Source organism: Heteronotia binoei, chromosome 2, assembly GCF_032191835.1.
Source record: "Heteronotia binoei isolate CCM8104 ecotype False Entrance Well chromosome 2, APGP_CSIRO_Hbin_v1, whole genome shotgun sequence".
In the NCBI taxonomy this organism is placed as follows: domain Eukaryota; kingdom Metazoa; phylum Chordata; class Lepidosauria; order Squamata; family Gekkonidae; genus Heteronotia; species Heteronotia binoei.
In genome coordinates, this window is record NC_083224.1 from 87,550,950 (window position 1) to 87,566,151 (window position 15,202).

Genomic DNA, 15,202 nt, shown 5'->3' on the forward strand with positions numbered 1-15,202 from the left:
TTTCAAGTTGCACAGAATGTTCTGCCAGTCAGAATGAAAGACTGGTAATTGTCAACTATATGCACAAAGGTTACTTTTTAAAATAATGAGTTGGATCATACAGCTCCACAGTCAGAAGAACCTCTTGTATTGGCAAAAGGCTCCATGCTTCAAGAAAACTCTGGCGTTAGTGGAACAGAGGCATAGGATCCTATTCTGCATGGTTTACAGTGCCAGAGAGGAAGAATGTGTTGTGTCAAAGAACTGATACAAAATACTTTTAAAAGCTGATGGTTTACAGTGGGATAATGTTGCAAGGAGAAAGGGGATAGCATTGCTGTGGCTGAACTCTTTCATTATCAAGCGAGTGTTAGAATGGAGCTGTGGGGTGGCAGCCCCTTGGGGCACCAGAATTTCCCCAGTTATATAATTTGTGCTGTGCTCTGCATTTGCAGTTGACTTTCTATACAGACTTATAGATCAATCCTGCTACAACCCCCGCCCCCTAGCCTGAGCTCTTTATATAGACAAGGGTCTGGAAGGACCACAGGGTTGATCCAATTTGGTAATGGCTTTGGTCCTGATTTTTGCTCAGTATTGTTGGCCACCACACACAGTTCCAGTATCCAGTACAATTTTGCTAATGGGTACAGGCAGCCTTGAGTATGTTTTGTGTCTGGTTGGCATGTAAAATGTTTGGGGAGGAGTATTCCATGTGCAAGCTTGAATGGGCTAGCTTTTAGGGTTTTTGGTGGGTTAAGCATCAGATTACAGCAGCCTGGTCCCCAAACCAACTTTTGGAGAACTAGTTGATGTGCAGGTTTTTTGCACACAATTGATTTCAGATAATGGGCATGGCTTGCCTGACTGTCCCTTAAGGACCATTATTCTTCTTCCATCAGTGATACTATGTGAGATGGGTGTGTTCCCTCTATGGCTCTGAAATGCATTCTAATAAAAAGATAAATTTCCTCCTTGCAATCTTGGGCTTTGGGTGTTCCTTATTCTGGGAAGGGATTTAAAGCTGTCTGCCAGACCCGTGGGCTGTTAAAACAAGACAGTGCCACAATGCTGAGCTCAGGCCTGCGAATTCCGCCCCTCCTCCTCCTGTTGCTCACAGCCATGGAGCTGAGCTGGTCCCTTATAGAGGAGGACAAGAAGCTGATTGTGGACCTGCACAATCAGTATCGATCAAAGGTTTCTCCTCCAGCTGCAGACATGCTGAAAATGGTAAGCAAGTTGTGTGTGTGTGTGTGGGGGGAATTCAGAGGGTTTCCTTTGTAGAAGAAATGAAATGAAAAGAGAGAACTCTTCACTATTTCTCTTTAAATAGCCACTTTCCTTTTGTATTTTTAAAATGAACTTTTCAGACTTCCTTTTGCTTTGTGTTTCTGCATCTGATTTGCAAGACAAGGATGTGTGAAGGTTTGGCTTTGTTTGTTGACAGCTGAGTGCATTCACAATGTCCTCTGCAGATCTACCTACTTTTCCCTAGTGCACTTTACAGACAAACATTTATTATATCTAATATGATATATCTGTATATAAGATATACTACCAAACTGAACTTCAGAGGTTCAGCTTAAGTGGCTTGGTTTCTGTAAGCACTAGCCGCTTTACTGGTATCCTAGGATTTCACAGTTTACCAGCATCCTGTAGTAATGAATTAGATGGTTTATAAATGAAAGGCAGAAGTTTGGATTCCATCGCCAGAATTCTGTGTGATGCAGTTCTGGGCTCCTGTATGAATTTGGGTAAGTTCCTTTTCTTCTGTTCCCATTGCCTCTGAATGAAGAGCACATATCTGCTAAGATACCAGATCTACCTGATTATTGTGGGACTATTACAGATGTTTGTTTGATTGATTAAGTTATGGCTGCATGCTTGTAACTCATTAACTGCAGGGAATTAAGAACTTCCTCTTCAGGCTATGCCATTGTTGCTAATTAAAGGGGATTCTTCCCTCTCCCCAATTAATGACGCCACAGTTAATGCAACCCTGTTTGTAACACAGTTATATAGATGTCACAGGTATCTTTTGGACAGTGCCTGTGATGCCCTTGGTGCCAGTGTACATCATTCATTTCCTGACATGCCTACACAGATTTTGATATGGTTTTATGAAAGTTTGTTTTTTTAATTTGATTGTTGTTTCATTGATTTCTATTATTTTGTAGGAATGCTCTTCTAACCCTTTAAAGGAAATAAAAGTGACAAGCATGTGTAACAGTCTCCAGCCACATCCCATACAGAACTTCTCTGTATTACTGGAATGCATATCTCCCATTTGGCTGCACTCCCCAAAATTAGCCAACCCCTTTTGTGACATTTGTGCTGATTTCATGCCACTGATGCAGGAATGAAGAGCAAAAGAGCATAAAATTTATGGGCAAAACCATACCCCCATCCAACCTCTCCTCTAATCACAATCCTTAAAACCTGAAGCAAAAGCTTCCTAGTTAAGACAACACAGCTATTATTGGCAACAAGGTTCAAAGGAGGTTTGCCCTTTTCCATTCTATTCTTGCCATAAATCAGTACTTATTTGTCCTGTGCAGTACCTTGAAATATTTAATGTGAATGGGTAACTATTCCCTTTTGCTGTCTATGAAGTCTTTCAAAGAGAAGAAAGGGACCCTTAAACAAGTGCAAAAACTCCCAATGATGTGTCCTTGTGAATTAATTTAAAGGAGTAGCAATATACCTATGTAGCCTTCATTTTAACTTTATGTCTTTAACTTTAGGTTTAATTTTTAAGATTATCTAAATTTGATTAATCTATGTGAGTTTGCAAAATCTATGGTTAGGTGGCAGTCTTTAAGCCATTTGACATCTTAGGTTGACTGCCATCTTTCTGTTTATTTGTTTTAGATTGTGATTTAACTTACTGTGGATTCTGGAGCATAAAAAGATTCACAGCATCCACTCCTGGTATTTCCCAACAATGGAGGCCAGAATGCTACACTTTCACCTGTGGAATTTTTAAGTGGAGGAGGAGCCTGGAGGAGAGTATAATGGGGCAGAGTGGCTGCTGATTGGACAGCAGCTACTAATTTAATATTTGCAAATCCCTTTGCTCATTGAAAAGAGCCCCATGGCACAGAGTGTTAAAGTTGCAGTACTGCAGTCCTAAGCTTTGCTCACGACCTGATTCGATCCCCAGTGGAAGCTGGGTTTTCAGGTAGCCAACTCGAGATTGACAGCCTTCCATCCTTCTGAGGTCGGTCAAATGAGTACCCAGCTTGCTGCGGGGAAAGCGTAGATGACTGGGGAAGGCAATGGCAAACCACCCAATAAAAAGTCTGCCGTGAAAATGTTGTGAAAGCAACGTCACCCCAGAGTCGGAAACGACTGGTGCTTGCACAGGGGATCTTTCCTTTCCTTCCCTTGATCATTGAAGCTTGATTTAAAAGTTTTGCTGGTGGGGTAAAACAACTCACCTGTATGGTAGGGTAAAACATCATTGCTAAATGAGGCGAATCCCACCTTTTTAAACTGGAGGAGGGAGAGCAAACAAATGAATTGGGCTGCACTAAAAGAGAGCTCTAAGACACCATGACTGCAGGAACTGGGACTGGGTGGGGTGATTATTTTACACATAATTTAGATGACTGGGGGGATCTGAGTGTGCAATATTAAACTGAAGGGAATCTGTGGGTGGAAATTAATTTGGGGGAACATTAATTGAAAGGGAAATGTTTCGAGTCTTCAAAAAATTGGGGCATCTCATGCCCTCCACTGCTTTGAATTCACCTGTGGTTTCTGGCATGAAGCGTCTCTCATCCTCTGTAGTTTGTCTTCTGTAACATGAACGTTGAGGCAGCAAATGTGAAGTCATAGGATGGGTCTGATAGGTGAGTATCAAAGTCTGGGTCTGATAGGTGGGTCTGATAGGTGAGTATCAAACTGTCACTGTTTGTAGAGAGGAACTCCATGAGCACAGTTGGAGCACACAGGAAGAAACTGAGGTAGAATCAGATGAAGAAAAAGTAGTGGAAAAGGCTTGCTTGGGTACGTGGGACTTGTAGCACCACCTCTTTGGGAAGGCTCTACCTGACCCTAGTTATGTAGTATGTAGATAAGTTAATTTTTAAGTGTTAACTTTAGATGTTAACACATTAGCACCAATGCTGAATCATCAGATGGGAAGTGACAGCCAGCCCACATCAAACTAATCATCTCTCAGATTAGCTCCCATTATTGGGAAATTACTTTGTTTGATGGGTGGCAATAACCCATGATGACTAAACACAAGACAGATAATTCAGGATAATGATTTCTTGTACTTGGCAATATGTGCCGTTATCACATAAATGCCTTAAGAAATAAAGTCATCCTTAATCATTTGCTTTTTGTTTTGTTTGCTAATTGAACCACATTACCTCCATGGTTTGTCATTTGGTGACTCACAAACGAATGAACAACCAAGTCTTTCTTTTTGCATCCAACAAAGTAGGTTCTGGTGCACAAAAGCTTGTGCCACAAAAAATTCATTAGACTTTAAGATGCCACAAGACTCTGTGTTATTTTGGCTGAAGCTGCATAATAATGGCTACTCCCTCCCAAAATTGTGTTTGAAGTGACTCCAGTCATTATTTGATGATGCAGTCATTGAGCAATAAAACTGCTTGTGCAAGCCTACTCTTTAAGTCTCTTAGCTTTGAGACAACACCAGCTCTAGCTGTGCTTTTGCTGAAAGAAATTAGCAGAGATCAGCTATGTAAATTGTGATAGATGACTATATGGGTAAATGGTGCAAATTTAATCTGAAAAACACACATGGGGAGGAGAAGTAGGACAATAGCCCAGAAGGAGATTAAGCAAGATTTTGCGAGGACTAGTTGCATAGAACTTTGTTGCAGTATATGTTTTTGCTTGGAACAAACAATCCCCCAAACCTGGAAGCAAGGCACAAACAGTGACATGTTCTGAGATGCAGGGCTGGCTCTGCCACTAGGCAATTGTCTAGGGTGCCAGCCTTCTGGGGGCGCTGAATTGGATGCCCCCCATATGACTCAGTGATGTTATCAGTGTGTGTGTGTGTGTGTGGGGAAACACTAGAAGTTAGTCTTGCCCAGGGTCACAGACAGTCTAGGGCTGGCCCTGCTGATATGCAATGAAAAAGCTGACCGGACTTTCAGTGATTTTCAGTAATGAGTCTTATGAAAAATAACTAGTCTAGAGGACAGACTTATGAACCTATTCATCTTACTGAAAGAAAATGTGGTCATGGTAAGAGGTGTATCTTGTTTCATTGCTGGCCTACACCCTTGCTGATATTGTGAGGTCACTGCCAGCTGGCAAGTGCTGTGAGCATCATGAGTCAGGTTTAATCCCACTAGTAACACACAGAAGGGACTGCACCAGCTCCTGTGACAATCACCATAAATCTACATGTAGCAGCAGGATCAGAATCGAGGACATGGCAAGCATCCATTATACCCAAACAATGCCAGGAGTGCTGAACCCCAATGCTGGCCAGTACCTGTTCCTAGGGGTGCCCTTGCCCACTTTCTGTCCTGTGTTGGTGGTTTCAAAGGAAGAAGCCCTCTGGAAATGTTCCTTTCAGCCCCAAAATGTGGATGCTAATATTATCTCCATCTGTTTCAGCACTATTTTTTATGGCAAGGTTTTTGGTCCCCTGGTCAGTTCCTCATGTTGCCAATTCCCACTCTGAAGTCACACTTTCTACTTTTGTTTGGGTCAGCAAAGCTGGTTACCATGGCAATGCTCATATATATTGAGCTATACTGGCCAGCCCATATTTTAATGAAACAAAAAACACAGCTGCTGGATGCCTATATATGGAACCTGGCTCTGGATCACAGAAAAGGGAATAATAAACCTAAGTTGGACTTGCTGTTTCAGCTTCTCTCAGAGCCTGTATAGAAAGCTGCCACAGCCCTAGAAAGTGAGGAATGGCTTGTCCTATGGCTTCAGTCTTATACTCATTCTCTTCCATCCTTTCAAAGCTGTTTTAATTTAAAAATGCTTCTTATTTGGTCTTTTAGCAAGAAAGAGTATTATGCCAACTCAGACTTAATCTAATTTAATTGTAATACTTCCTTCCCAGGAAATCTTAGGACCTGTAATTCTCTGAAGGGCGCTAAAGAAATTCACCAAGAAAGGCTCTGCACCCTCACAAAACTACAAATCCCAGAATATGTTAGGGGATGGTGGCAAGTTAAAATGGAATGAAATCAATGTTTCATTGGATATGACCTAAGAAAACAATATCTGTCATCTTTTACAGCTGTTCTTAGATTTCATAATATACTAACTATGGGCCTAACTATATGTTACATTATCCTTGTGTTCTCTCCAGGTCTACCACAAGGTCTTTAGATCAGATGTATTTTGCAAGATTCGTGCTTGGAACTCAGTTCTCAGGCATGTTGGGACGTAATCTAGTTTGGGATTGTAGCATGTAGGGGGGAGTGAAGTATACCCTACCCAGTTTTCCTGACCTAAAACAGTTTTGGGATGTCAACATTTACCTGTTGAAATTTACATGTAGCAATTAATACACTGAAGCTTCACCAGTGCGACAGACAATGGCTCCCCAATACAAATTGGGTCCCTATGTACCTAGGGACTGATCTCCAAGTAACGTTAGCAGCCAGAAGCCAGCAGGAGCCTATGGAGCAGGGAAGAGGCACTGCCAGCAAGTGATGTAAAGTCACTTTCTGGAGGAACCAAGAAGTAACATCACTGCACTCTAGGAACTGCTGGAAATCCTATGGTAAACCCATAGAGTTTATGGTGACTCTTAGAGCAGAGTGATTCACTTCCAAATTTTCACTGGAAGTCACATAACACTGTTGCAATGATTGCAGTGAGGGTTGGAGTTGGAGATCTCACATCTCTAGCAGGTAAGTAGCAACCCTGTTTCCAGATATGGAACTTGCCAGGCACATCTGAGCAAAAGTCCTCATGGCATATCCCTAGGCTTGCCAATCTCCAGGTTCTAGCGGGGATTCTTCCACTTTCCCAGGTTCCTTCCCACTCCCAGTGAGCTGGCCAGCGGGGGGAAGCCCTGCCCCCACAGCCATCATGTGCCTTTCCACCTCCAGAGGCTTCAGACTCCGCTTGGGATGGTGTGTCCGTGTCTTTAAGACTGAATGGGGGTGGGGGGAGCAGACAGAAGAACATAGCTGCTCCCCGTCTCTGTGAAAGCAGCGCAGACCCTCTTGGTTGCACAATCTTTTCAGAGGTCGTTTGCATAGGAAAGGTTAACTTGGAACCTTTGGTTGCTCTGTGTTACTTTGAATAAATTGGAAGTTCAACAATGGAGGGGGGAAGAAATGTCTGCTGGGCACTTCATTATTCCCTATGGAGATCGATTCTCATAGGGTATAATGGAGAATTGATCTGGGGATATCTGGGGCTCTGGAGGGGCTGTCTTTTGAGGTAGAGGCACCAAATTTTCAGCAGTGCATCTGATGACTCTCCTCAAAATGCTCTCCAAGTTTCAAAAAGATTGGACCAGGAGTCCAATTCTATGAGCCCTGAAAAAAGGTGCCCCTATCCTTCATTATTTCTAATGTAGGAAAGGCATTTAAAAGGTGTGCGGTTCCTTTAAATGTGATGGCCAGAACTCCCTTTGGAGTTCAATTGTGCTTGTCACAACTTTGCTTATGGCTCCACCCCCAATGTCTCCTGGCTCCACCCCCAAGTCTCGACGTGTGTGCCGTTCCCGACGTCTGTACCATTTGAGTAATTGATCAGGAGATTGGTAGCATAGAGAATACTGAGCACTGGTTCCGGATTGTTAATTATTGATTGAATGCAGCTTTGGCCAGTAAGGAGAACCATCTGTGCCTTGTGAAATTGACTACTGTGTTTCATGTTCATTTTGAATTGAGCTGCAGTTCCAGAATAATTGATTATTTGTCGGACGAAGAATCAACCGAAACATGCCTATTTTTTAGTGGAAGTGTATCACTTCAATTTATTTCTTCATTCTGGAAGATAAGCTGGCATCTTCTTCACATTCATTGTTATTGGAGTGCACTTCATTCATTTGGCATCCATGGACTCTACTTAATAACTTTAGTATTATTCTTTCTAACTACATTCTATGACCTAATGATATTATAAATGTATTGCTGTAATTTCTCGTGATATGGATGAATAATTACAGTTAATAATTGATACTCAATTCTTTTCAATCATTTAGTGACTGTAGTAAGAATATATTGGTAATGTGGTTATCTCCAGGATTTCAATCCTCAGGTGGAGGCAGGGGATCCCACGGGTTGGAGGCCCTCCACCTGCTTCAGGGTCATCAGAAAGCAAGGTGGGAGGCTGGCCACTCCATTATTCCCATTGGAGACCAATACCTGTAGGAGAATTGATCCATGGGTATCTGGGTTTGGAGGGGGTGTTTTTTGAGGTAGAGGCATAGTATCCAATGCCTCTCCTCAAAAGACCCTCCAAGTTTCAAAAAGATTGGACCAGGGGTCCAATTCTATGAGCCCCAAAAAGAAGGTGCCCCTATCCTTCATTATTTCCAATGGAGGGAAGGCATTTAAAAGGTGTGCAGTTCCTTTGCTCCTGGGCTCCACCCCATTGTCTCCTGGCTCCAACCCCAAGGTCCCCAGATATTTCTTGAATTGGACCTGGCAACCCTACAACCAGCTGATTGACAGTGAGGAGGTGGGGGCTGGGACACCTGACTTCAGCAGTAGTTCAATTATGGCTTTCCTCCCCATCCAATTACTAACCAGGGCTCACCCTGCTTGGCTTCCAAGATCTGACTAGATCAGGTTGTCCTGAGCTATCCTGGTCAGGTCAGGTTCCTAATTAGTACTGAGAATAATTAAATGTATATAAAATATTTCTCCTACTGTTTGGCTAGGATTCTATGATACAATGAAAATGAATTAAAAAAAACCACAAATGTGATCAATCCAGAATGTAACCTTGTCTCTTTATATTATTACCAATTCCAGGTCTTTCCATGATTTCATTTGAAACTTGGATTTCTTTTTGTGTACTTTCTTACATTCCTGAGTTAGCCATATAGACTGAGCTGTTCTATTGCTTTCCAAGAATTTAATAAATTTTGCCACCCTACTTTTATTAGCCTGAATTTACTATCAACCATTTTTCAGGCTGTTGGTTTCTTTTCAGTAACATGGTTTTCAGTTCTTCGGTGTAGTTATGCTGAAACTGAATGGTACTTTGAGGTGCAATGAACTACTCCATTTATACCACCAATGCCATTTTCTCTTGCAACTATCGACTTTAAAAAAACAAACGTTAAATAACATTCTCAGAGTGAAGGGCTGAAAGCAAGCCTGCATGAACCAGTATTGAACCATTTAGAAAATACTTCAAAACAAGTGGTACCTCCAGGCTTCTTTGCCCTCTCCCCAGGCTTAGTCTCCAGGCTTATTTTCTCCCACTCTGACCTTTTCTACACACCTCTAGGAGACTTCCGTGCTCCTCCTCCTCAACCTGTCTGAAGCCTCCCCCTTAAATCAGCCACCTGTGGATGGAGACCCCTCAACCTGACCAATCCCTTTCCTCCTTCAAAAGGGGTTGTGAGACTGCCCATCCTGGTGGCCAATGGGGTTTCTTTTGAAAGTCCCCACCCCTTTTGGTTACCCTCAGTGTGGGGTGGGATCAGAGTCCTGTTGTCAGGGCTTTCTTGTAGAAAAAGCCTAGCAGGAACTTATTTGCATATTAAGCCACACCTGCTGAAATCACCATTGTTTCACACAGGATTTTTATTTATTTATTATATTTATTACATTTGACTTATATCCCGCCCTCTGCGCAAGCGGACTCAGGGCGGCTCACAGTATCATATCTACACAGTTAAACCAATAAAATATATAAAACCATAATTTACATTTTCCAGTTTAAAAACATATTACAATTTTTAAAACCATTATATAGTGCTGAATCCATACATTATAAGCGGCATTAAAAATTCCAAGCAGTGATCACCGGCATTCTATGTGATGTCCGGTGGCAGCCGTCTTTTCGTCAAGCATCGAAGGCCTGCTTGAACAACTCGGTCTTACAGGCCCTGCGGAACGCAGACAGATCCCGCAGGGCCCATATGGCTTCTGGAAGGGCATTCCAAAGCTCTGGTGCTGCCACCGAAAAAGCCCTAGATCTTGTCACGCATAACCTGGCTTCTTTTGGTCCGGGGGCAGAGAGTAGGTTTTTTGCCCCTGAACGCAGTGCTCTCTGGGGGATATATAGAGAAAGGCAGTCCCGTAGATATGCAGGTCCCTGACCATAAAGGGCTTTAAAGGTCAATACCAACACCTTGAAGCAAACTCGGAACACAACAGGTAGCCAGTGCAGCTCTTTCAGCACTGGCTGAATGTGCTCCCATCGTGGCAGCCTCATTAGCAGCCGTGCCGCAGCATTCTGCACTAGCTGTAGTCTCCGGGTTTGCGTCAAGGGTAGCTCCATGTAGAGAGCGTTACAGTGATCTATTCTTGAGGTGACCGTAGCATGGATTACCATCGCTAAATCGTTGTGCTCCAGGAAAGGATGAAAAAAGGCAGATCTAACAGTGGCTGCTACCTGGGCCTCCATTGTAAGGGAGGACTCAAGGAGCACGCCTAAGCTCCTGACCTTAGGGACCGGTGTTAGTGGCACCCCGTCAAGAGTCGGCAGATGGATCTCTCCCCTTGGACCACCCCGACTCAGGTAGAGAACCTCCGTCTTTGTCGGATTCAGTTTCAGTCGACTCAGTCTGAGCCAAGATGCCACGGCTTGTAAAGCCAGGTCTAGATTTTCTGAGGTACAGTCGGACCGGCCACCCCTCAATAGATAAAGCTGGGTGTCATCCGCATATTGATGACAACCCAGTCCATACCTCCTGACAATCTGGGCAAGGGGGCGCATATAGATATTAAATAGCATCGGGGATAGGACCGCTCCCTGTGGCACCCCACAACTAAGAGAGTGCCTCTGGGATACTTCCTCCCTGATCACCACCCTTTGTCCCCGATCTTGGAGAAAAGAGGTCAGCCACTGTGAGGCAGATTCCTGAATCCCCACATCGGCAAGGCGGCTGGGCAGTAGCTGATGGTCAACCGTATCGAAAGCGGCTGACAGGTCTAATAACAACAGCACCGCTGAGCCGCCCTGATCCAGATGTCACATGAGGTCATCTATGAGGGCGACCAGAACCATCTCCGTCCCGTGACCTGGCTGAAAGCCGGACTGGAATGGATCCAGTGCGGAAGTGTCCTCCAGGAACCCCTGTAGCTGAATTGCCACCGCCCGCTCTATAACCTTACCCAGAAAGGGAAGGTTCGACACCGGCCGATAGTTCGCCAATACGGCCAGGTCCGCTGATGGTTTTTTTAAGAGAGGGCGGACCACTGCCTCTTTAAGAGGTGTGGGAAAGATCCCTTCTACTAGGGACCTGTTGACAATACCTTGTAGTGGTTCACGCAGCCACGTCTGGCTCGCTTTTATAAGCCAAGACGGGCACGGATCCAACCTACAAGTCGTAGGGCGCACAGCTACAAGGATCCTGTCGACCTCCTCCAGGCTGAGTGGAGTGAAAGAATCCAGAATTGGACCAAAAGACGCGCTTGGTGCCTCAAGTTCTTCTACTGTATCAATTATAGCGGGTAAGTCGCGTCGGAGCAATGAGACCTTATCTGCGAAAAAACTCACAAAAGCCTCACAGCCTAGTTCCAATTCTCTAATATTTTGTTTGCCCTGCGGCAAATTTGTTAATGACTGAATTATACTAAACAATTGTGCTGGGCGCAAGGTCGCAGATGCAATTCTGGACGCAAAGTGAGCCTTCTTTGCAGCCTGAACTGCCATCTCATATGTCCGCATAAACGACCTATATGATGTTCTCGTAGCTTCGTCATGAGTGTGACGCCATTGTCTCTCTAGTCGTCTTAATCGCCGTTTCATTGATCGCAGCTCCAGGGTATACCATGGAGCGGATCGTGATCGAGGATGAAGAGGATGTCGGGGAGCGATTTCGTCGATGGCCGTGGAGAGCTGGTCATTCCAGATCTCCACTAGCTCATCCAGTGAATCGCCAGAGGGCCAGGGATCCCGCATGGCCATTTGAAGCCGCAACGGGTCCATCTGGCTACACGGGCGAGCTAAAACCTGCTCACCGCCTAAACGGGATAGGGGCGGCATGTTCACGCGAGCCTTCAAGGCCTGGTTGTCAGACCATGGCACTGCCTCGGCAGATATCTGATCCACCACTACTCCCGCCGCAAAGATCAAGTCTTTTTTTTTGTAGAAAAAGCCCAGCAGGAACTCATTTGCATATTAGGCCACATCCCTGATGCCAAGCCAGCTGGAACTGCATTCATGCTCAGAAAAAGCCCTCCCTGTTGTACTTTGTTGTCTTCCCCTGCTGTTCAAAATGGCCTTGAACTGTTTCTCCTGCCCCACCCCCATCCTGTTGATGGCTTCCACTGCCAGCAGCTTCCCATCCTGACATAAGCTCACACTGTCATGGTTGCTAGATCCCCCAGTTGAGGCAGGGGGCCCCACCACCAGGCCCTGCCCCCCAGCTGCCAATCAGCTGGCTAATGGGGGACTTAACAGTAGAAAGAGGTCATCACACAGGAAGCGACATCATGCCATGCTCTGGGATTTGGGCAAAAACTCTACAGTAGCATCACCCACAAGTTGTTGGCATGATGATGTCACTAACCTGTGCAATGCCAGTGATGTGGCCTGGGCCTTTCTCCTGGTAAGGCCCCCATTCTCCAACCTGGCAACCCTGTCCTAGAGCTTTGGGTTTGGAGACAGAGGAGGGTGGAATCTGGGAGGAATGAGAGCTCAGTAGGAATGTGATGTTATAGAATCCTCCATTCATACCATTTTCTCCAGAGGAACTGATATATGTAGTCTGCCTATCAGTAGTAATTCCATGGCCCATCTTGGCAACCCTAGTATCTTGGAATTTTTCCTCTATCATTTCAGAATCCACTACCTCTTCTTGCTGCATATGTAAACCAGGCCTTGGTTTGAGAGTTTAATTAACTGTGATTGAAAGTCACTTATGAGAGTTTTATGGTTCAAATCTAAAAAATTCCATGCTATATTCCACTACTTTTACTCGTATAAAGGTTGGGGTCCTTGACACCCATAGATTTGTGCAATATACGCTTAGGCTCTAAGGACCCTACAGACAAACTTCAGAGTGCACAGGATCCTGTCTGGGCTGAATATAATTCTAAACATTTATTTTGTTAGCCGCCCTGAGCCCATCATGGGAGGGCGTGATATAAGTGTAATAAAATAAATATATAAATAAATAATAAAATAAATTTTGTTTAAAAACCAAAGGAGAGCCTGTGATGTAACTGGGCCTTTTGCCATTGTAAAATGTAGATATTGTCTGTAATACAATGGAATTGTGAGGAGCTTAAATGTCTGTCTAATCTCCACCAAATAAAATATTAATAGACTATTAAAATAGTCATTTTACAGCCTTGAAAGTAGAAATTAATCAGCTGCTTCCTTCACAATGAAGCTTAGTAAAGCTTCACGTATTCTGAAGGCACTGTATAAATTATTATTAACAGAACAAAGCAGGAGTCAAGGACCAAATTTAAGAACATAAAAACATAAGAGAAGCCATGTTGGATCAGGCCAATGGCCCATCCAGTCCAACACTTTGTGTCACACAGTGGCCAAAAAAATGTTTATATATATATATATATATATATATATATATATATATATATATATATATATATATATATATATATATATATCACTGTGGCTAATAGCCACTGATGGACCTCTGCTCCATATTTTTATCTAACCCCCTCTTGAAGGTGGCCATGCTTGTGGCCGCCACCACCTCATGTGGCAGTGAATTCCACATGTTAATCACCCTTTGGGTGAAGAAGTGCTTCCTTTTATCTGTTTTAACCTGTCTGCTCAGCAATTTTATTGAATGCCCACGAGTTCTTGTATTGTGAGAAAGGGAGAAAAGTACCTCTTTCTCTACTTTCTCCATCCCATGCATTATCTTGTAAACCTCTATCATGTCACCCCGCAGTCGACGTTTCTCCAAGCTAAAGCGTCCCAAGCGTTTCAAACTTTCTTCATAGGGAAAGTGTTCCAGCCCTTTAATCATTCTAGTTGCCCTTTTCTGGACTTTCTCCAAAGCTATAATAGCCTTTTTGAGGTGCGGCGACCAGAACTGCACACAGTACTCCAAATGAGACCGCACCATCGATTTATACAGGGGCATTATGATACTGGCTGATTTGTTTTCAATTCCCTTCCTAATAATTCCCAGCATGGCGTTGGCCTTTTTTATTGCAAACGCACACTGTCTTGACATTTTCAGTGAGTTATCTACCACGACCCCAAGATCTTTCTCTTGGTCAGTCTCTGCCAGTTCACACCCCATCAACTTGTATTTGTAGCTGGGATTCTTGGCCCCAATGTGCATTACTTTGCACTTGGCCACACTGAACTGCATCTGCCATGTTGACGCCCACTCACCCAGCCTCAACAGGTCTCTTTGGAGTTCCTCACAATCCTCTCTGGTTCTCACCACCTTGAACAATTTAGTGTCATCAGCAAACTTGGCCACTTCACTGCTCACTCCCAACTCTAAATCATTTATGAACAAGTTAAAGAGCATGGGACCCAGTAACGAGCCCTGTGGCACCCCACTGCTTACCATCCTCCATTGCGAAGACTGCCCATTAATACTCACTCTTTGCTTCCTATTACTCAGCCAGTTTTTGATCCACAAGAGGACCTGTCCTTTTACTCCATGACTCTTAAGCTTTCTAAGGAGCCTTTGATGAGGAACTTTATCAAAAGCTTTCTGGAAGTCAAAGTAAACAACATCTATCGGATCTCCTTTGTCCACATGTTTGTTCACCCCCTCAAAGAACTATAACAGGTTAGTGAGGCAAGATCTTCCCTTACGGAACCCATGCTGAGTCTTCCTCAATAACCCGTGTTCATCAATGTGCGTACTCATTCTGTCCTTGATAATGGTTTCTACCAGCTTTCCCGGTATTGAAGTCAGACTGACTGGCCTGTAATTTCCCGGATCTCCTCTGGAACCCTTTTTAAAGATGGGGGTGACATTTGCTACCTTCCAGTCCTCAGGAATGGAGGCAGATTTCAATGAAAGATTACATATTTTTGTCAGGAGATCCACAAGTTCAACTTTGAGTTCTTTCAGAACTCTTGGATGTATGCCATCCGGACCCGGTGACTTATTAGTTTT

The 15,202-nt window shown here is 43.9% G+C and overlaps 1 protein-coding gene across 3 annotated transcripts in view; it reads left to right on the forward strand.

The window, feature by feature from the left end:
- Positions 1-542: 542 nt before the first annotated feature.
- The window catches only part of PI16 (peptidase inhibitor 16), a 35,631-nt gene continuing 20,971 nt past the window's right edge, over positions 543-15,202 (forward strand). For 2 of the 3 annotated variants that reach the window (XM_060231521.1, XM_060231522.1), the window contains exon 1: positions 543-1,209. In XM_060231521.1, the coding sequence (XP_060087504.1) occupies positions 1,048-1,209 (162 nt within the window). In that variant the 5' untranslated portion in view covers positions 543-1,047. The remainder of the gene's footprint in view (positions 1,210-15,202) is intronic. The other variant, XM_060231520.1, reaches the window with a different exon arrangement.